This window comes from Vombatus ursinus, unplaced genomic scaffold, assembly GCF_900497805.2.
Source record: "Vombatus ursinus unplaced genomic scaffold, bare-nosed wombat genome assembly UNPS02014852.1, whole genome shotgun sequence".
NCBI lineage: Eukaryota > Metazoa > Chordata > Mammalia > Diprotodontia > Vombatidae > Vombatus > Vombatus ursinus.
In genome coordinates this window covers 6957308-6958972 of record NW_020954630.1, presented here as the reverse complement: position 1 = coordinate 6958972, position 1665 = coordinate 6957308, and the positions used below count along the sequence as shown (strand labels likewise).

Here is a 1665-nt window from a genome sequence, read left to right as displayed (position 1 = left end):
TTTAAAAAGTTCTCACTTTTCCAAAAGCTTTAATACAACAGCCTCAACATTCCTCAAGAACAGCCCAAGTTGCTGACGGTGGAGTTGGGGGTCGTCCTTTTTTAATTAACTGCCTACGTGTGCAAGGTTTCCCTAGAGCTGTCAATTACAACGACGCTTGACACAGTCCTCGATCTGCCAAGCGACTAGTAATTGCACTCCTCAAAATGACATTTCAGGCCTAAAGAAACTGGGGGCGGGGGAGGGGGCGTTAGGGGCTCTCCACTAGCCAACAGACCTAGCCACTCATTCCCCCAAATCATAATGACACTTAGAAGTCAGATGCACAAGTTCAGGGCCAAATCAGGAACCGGGGGGAGGGGGCCTGAGGGGCGGGATGAGGAGGAGCCGCTTCTCCTCCCCGCGAGTGACAATAGGGGATGGAGACGGCTCCGGGGGCCCGGAGAGGCTGTAAGGAGGGAAGGCGCCCAACGCCCGCTTGGCCCCCGAACTCCTCAGCTCCCTCAAGCCTCTGCCTTCCGGCGCCCCGGCCGCCATTCCCCGGCCTCCACCTGGCCCCGAGCGGGGCGACCTCACTCACCTCCGGCTCCGGTTCCCGCTCCTCCGCCCGCACCCAGGGCAGCCGCCATGGTGACTCCCGAGCTCGGCTCTCGGCCTCACCCCTACCAAACCAGCTGGCGGGAAGAACAGGCCTGATCCCGGGCCGAGGGGAGGGTGAAAGGTGGGGAAGGGGCGACCCAAGGACCGGGGCAGGGTGGGAGGGGGAGGAGAGAGGAGAGGCCGGGGCGGTTCGTTGTCCACACCGGCCCCTTCTCCTCCGCAGGAAGAAAACAACAAACTACCCCAACATGGCCGCCGACTGCGCTCCCTCCGCCGCCGCGGTGCACTCCGGGATAGTGGCGGACCGCAGGGACCGGTCCCCGGGTTGGCTCCCGTGAGCACGTGCTTCCGAGCGTGAGATGGGAACCTCAGCCGATTCCATGCGCACGCGCGAGGGGCGAAGAAAGCTGCGCGCGCCGGTCGGGACTGGCTGGAAAAACTGGATTTCTCCAGGAGAAGAGGGTGGGTTTGGCGGCAAAGGGGAAGCAGAGGGACTCCGTCTTAGAGCCGAGGCTGTTCGAACACCCGAGAAACTGGAGGTCCCCCCGAAGGCCGAAAAACAAGGACGATGGCCCTAGCCCCACCCCCACCCTCGGTGTAGAGGAGTCTATCGTACGCCGCTTTGCGGCTTTCCGTTCTGTGCTTTACGGCAGGCACGTCGCTAGTGGTGATGGAGAGTTGGGGTGAGGAAGGGAAGTCAGCCTCCTCCCTTGTCCTTAGATGGTGCGTTGGGGGAGGGGAGCAGAGGGGCCTGCCGCGTCTTCCTCTGCTCTTCCCTCCGTGCACTTGGAGCTCAGGTTGAGCTTTAAAAAGATATGCCTCGGGGCAGCGACGTGGAGTAGTGGATAGAACTCCGGCCTTGGAGTCAGGAGGACCTGAGTTCAAATCTAGCCTCAGACACTTGACGCTTATTAGTTGTGTGACCCTGGGCAAGTCCCTTAACTCCAATTGCCTCAGCCCCCCCCCCAAAAAAAAAAAAAAAGATGTGCCTCTTGCCTTCTGGTAGCTTACAGTGGAAATCGTTTGATGACCTTGCAGTCACGGGTAGAAACACCTGCCCTAGTC

The 1665-nt window shown here is 60.2% G+C and overlaps 1 protein-coding gene across 9 annotated transcripts in view; it reads right to left on the bottom strand.

Annotated features, from left to right (window-relative positions):
- RBM33 (RNA binding motif protein 33) overlaps nucleotides 1-850 on the bottom strand; it is a 182096-nt gene extending 181246 nt beyond the window's left edge. For all 9 annotated transcript variants that reach the window (XM_027841120.1, XM_027841116.1, XM_027841117.1 and 6 more), the window contains exon 1: nucleotides 581-850. In XM_027841120.1, coding sequence (XP_027696921.1) covers nucleotides 581-629 — 49 coding nt within the window. In that variant the 5' untranslated portion in view covers nucleotides 630-850. The remainder of the gene's footprint in view (nucleotides 1-580) is intronic.
- Nucleotides 851-1665: the final 815 nt, after the last annotated feature.